At 40.9% G+C, this 2,207-nt stretch overlaps 1 protein-coding gene across 1 annotated transcript in view; it reads left to right on the forward strand.

The window, feature by feature from the left end:
* Nucleotides 1–2,207, forward strand: part of lnp1 (leukemia NUP98 fusion partner 1) — a gene marked incomplete in the record, with an annotated part of 16,485 nt that overhangs the window by 9,269 nt on the left and 5,009 nt on the right. The window contains 1 exon segment of the mRNA XM_014020240.1: nt 669–902. Coding sequence (XP_013875694.1) covers nt 669–902 — 234 coding nt within the window.

The following is a 2,207-nucleotide window of genomic DNA, read 5'->3' on the forward strand; positions in this document are numbered from 1 at the left end:
CACAAATTCTCCTAAATCACTCGTACGCACAATTTAAGAACAAATCTGTGCGTACGAACGGTTCTTGCATGAGGCCCAATGTTTCTGAGCCTCTGAGGTGTTGATGTGTTGCAGCTCAGCTGAATATGTCTGACAAGCTCAGACCTCCTGCAAACATGGATCAACTTCAGTGAAACGGGGGAGGAAAATACAACATAAATTTTCTAATAATAAAATCACTCACCAGCCCCTTTATACACTTGTTCCATCACTTAACACAAATAACTATTTAGCCAGTCACATMGCAGAAACTCAATGCCTTAGGTATCTAGATGTGCTGAAGACAACTTGCTGAAGTTTAAATCAAGCAGCATAATGAGGGAATAAAAGCTACTGTCTTTGAGCATAACATGGTTGTATTTCAGAAAAAGTGCATTTTGCATTTTTAATCCTACATTAGTGCTGGCTTCTTCTTCACTATCTAATTAACTGTCTGGTCTGAGTCAAGAGGAAAACTATAATCGGATAATCACTTTACTAAAACCTTATATAAAAACATCAGTGGGCGGAGTGTGTAATCCCATTAACAGCTAACCATAAGCAACTCCTCATGTTTCAGCTAAGACGTGTCTCATCTCAGCTTTCAATGAATCATKACACTGTTTACACGCATCTTTCTTCTCCACAAGGCACAGTTAGAGGCCATGAGGTTAAACAGGCTCCATGCAACGACAGTGGTACCCAGTCCCAAAACCAGAGAGGAGAAGGGTGAGGTCAAGCCCCACCAGAGAGTCCACCGCCTCTCCTCYGACGAAGGCCGTCCCAAGACAGCCACCTCAGAGAGCCGAATCACCACCATCCCTGAAATCGCAGAGGCATTTGAGAAAAGACTGAGCCTCAGAGATAAGAAGACGAACTCTCTGGTGAGTGGCTTCATTGTTAAAAGCATGTTTTAATTTTTTTCTCTAACATTAGCTATGATTATTAACTGTGGGGCAAGTCAGTTTAGGTGAAGCTTTTATAGAGTAAGGAGAACAAATGTTCAAATTGCAGGTTAATGTGACACAAATCTGTTTTACCCTAGGCGACCCATATTGGATTTTTTTCTGACAGTCTCAATGTGGCATATTAATTTTTTATAATCCAATCCAGGCCTTTTCATTTGTGGTGGTACCAAATCAGATATGTATCTGGGGCCTCATGCATAAAGAAGTGCGCAGCTTTCACACAAAAAGTTGACGTACGGACAAATTTAGAAAAATGCACCGCACCAAAAAATTCAGATGTATAAAACCGTGTGCACGCAGGTTCCTGTGCAGCTTTCCTTTATACATCCCAATGAACGTGGAACTGAGCGCACCTGAGACACCTCCTGTGACACGCCTCCATTTAAATCTGTAAAATGGATGTAAATGTGTCCAGCATGRGAGATTCTCCTCAGATTGTRCTCTCTGTGGGATCAGAAATGATTTTTAGATGCAGGAAAAATATGAATTAAATGGAGAATGAGTGAGAAAACTGTCTAAATAAGTACTGGGGTGTAAAAATGAGTTTGCCACTCGCAAAGGTGTGTGGGTGTTGGTYTGTACGCGTGTGTGCTGCTTCAGCGGCGCATGAGGCTGGGAGACATTTCCACCTTTACACGTTTTTAATAAATGACTGTAAACACAGAGGAACGATGAGTTTGGTAGAACTTAGAAAAATATTTATTAAATTGTTGATATGAAGAAACGAGTCGCAGCTCTGCGAGTTTCTGCCGCGGTGTAGGGTTTATATTATAGCATCATGAAGTCTCTCATTCAGCTGCATGGCTCGGCTCAGAACTACAGTAAAATTCCTGAATGTAATTTGTTCGGTGTGACACAAAAAAAAATTTAAACAATAAAAAATCATGCCYTCCTCAATTTTTATTGTGGGGATATCAACCTGCAGAACAGCTGACATTGATCCATAAATTATGCACAACTTCACGCAGCAACAGATCTATTGTCTGCGTCATGTGGAGCTGAGGAACCACCACAGCTGAGCTGTTCTGAATTAATCTGCTGAGTTGACAAAGTTTTTTTCTCAGTTAGAATTAAAATATTTCTTAGACAATTCACACATTTTATTCTCAGCTGTGTGCGCCTCGCAGGCCTGCGTTCTGCATGTGTTTCCAACTACATGACAACAGTATAAAAGGTTTACAGTTTACAGACTGGACTGAGGTTCTTTGATCAGTTTTAGGC

This window comes from Austrofundulus limnaeus, unplaced genomic scaffold (genome assembly GCF_001266775.1).
Source record: "Austrofundulus limnaeus strain Quisiro unplaced genomic scaffold, Austrofundulus_limnaeus-1.0 Scaffold245, whole genome shotgun sequence".
Taxonomy (NCBI): domain Eukaryota; kingdom Metazoa; phylum Chordata; class Actinopteri; order Cyprinodontiformes; family Rivulidae; genus Austrofundulus; species Austrofundulus limnaeus.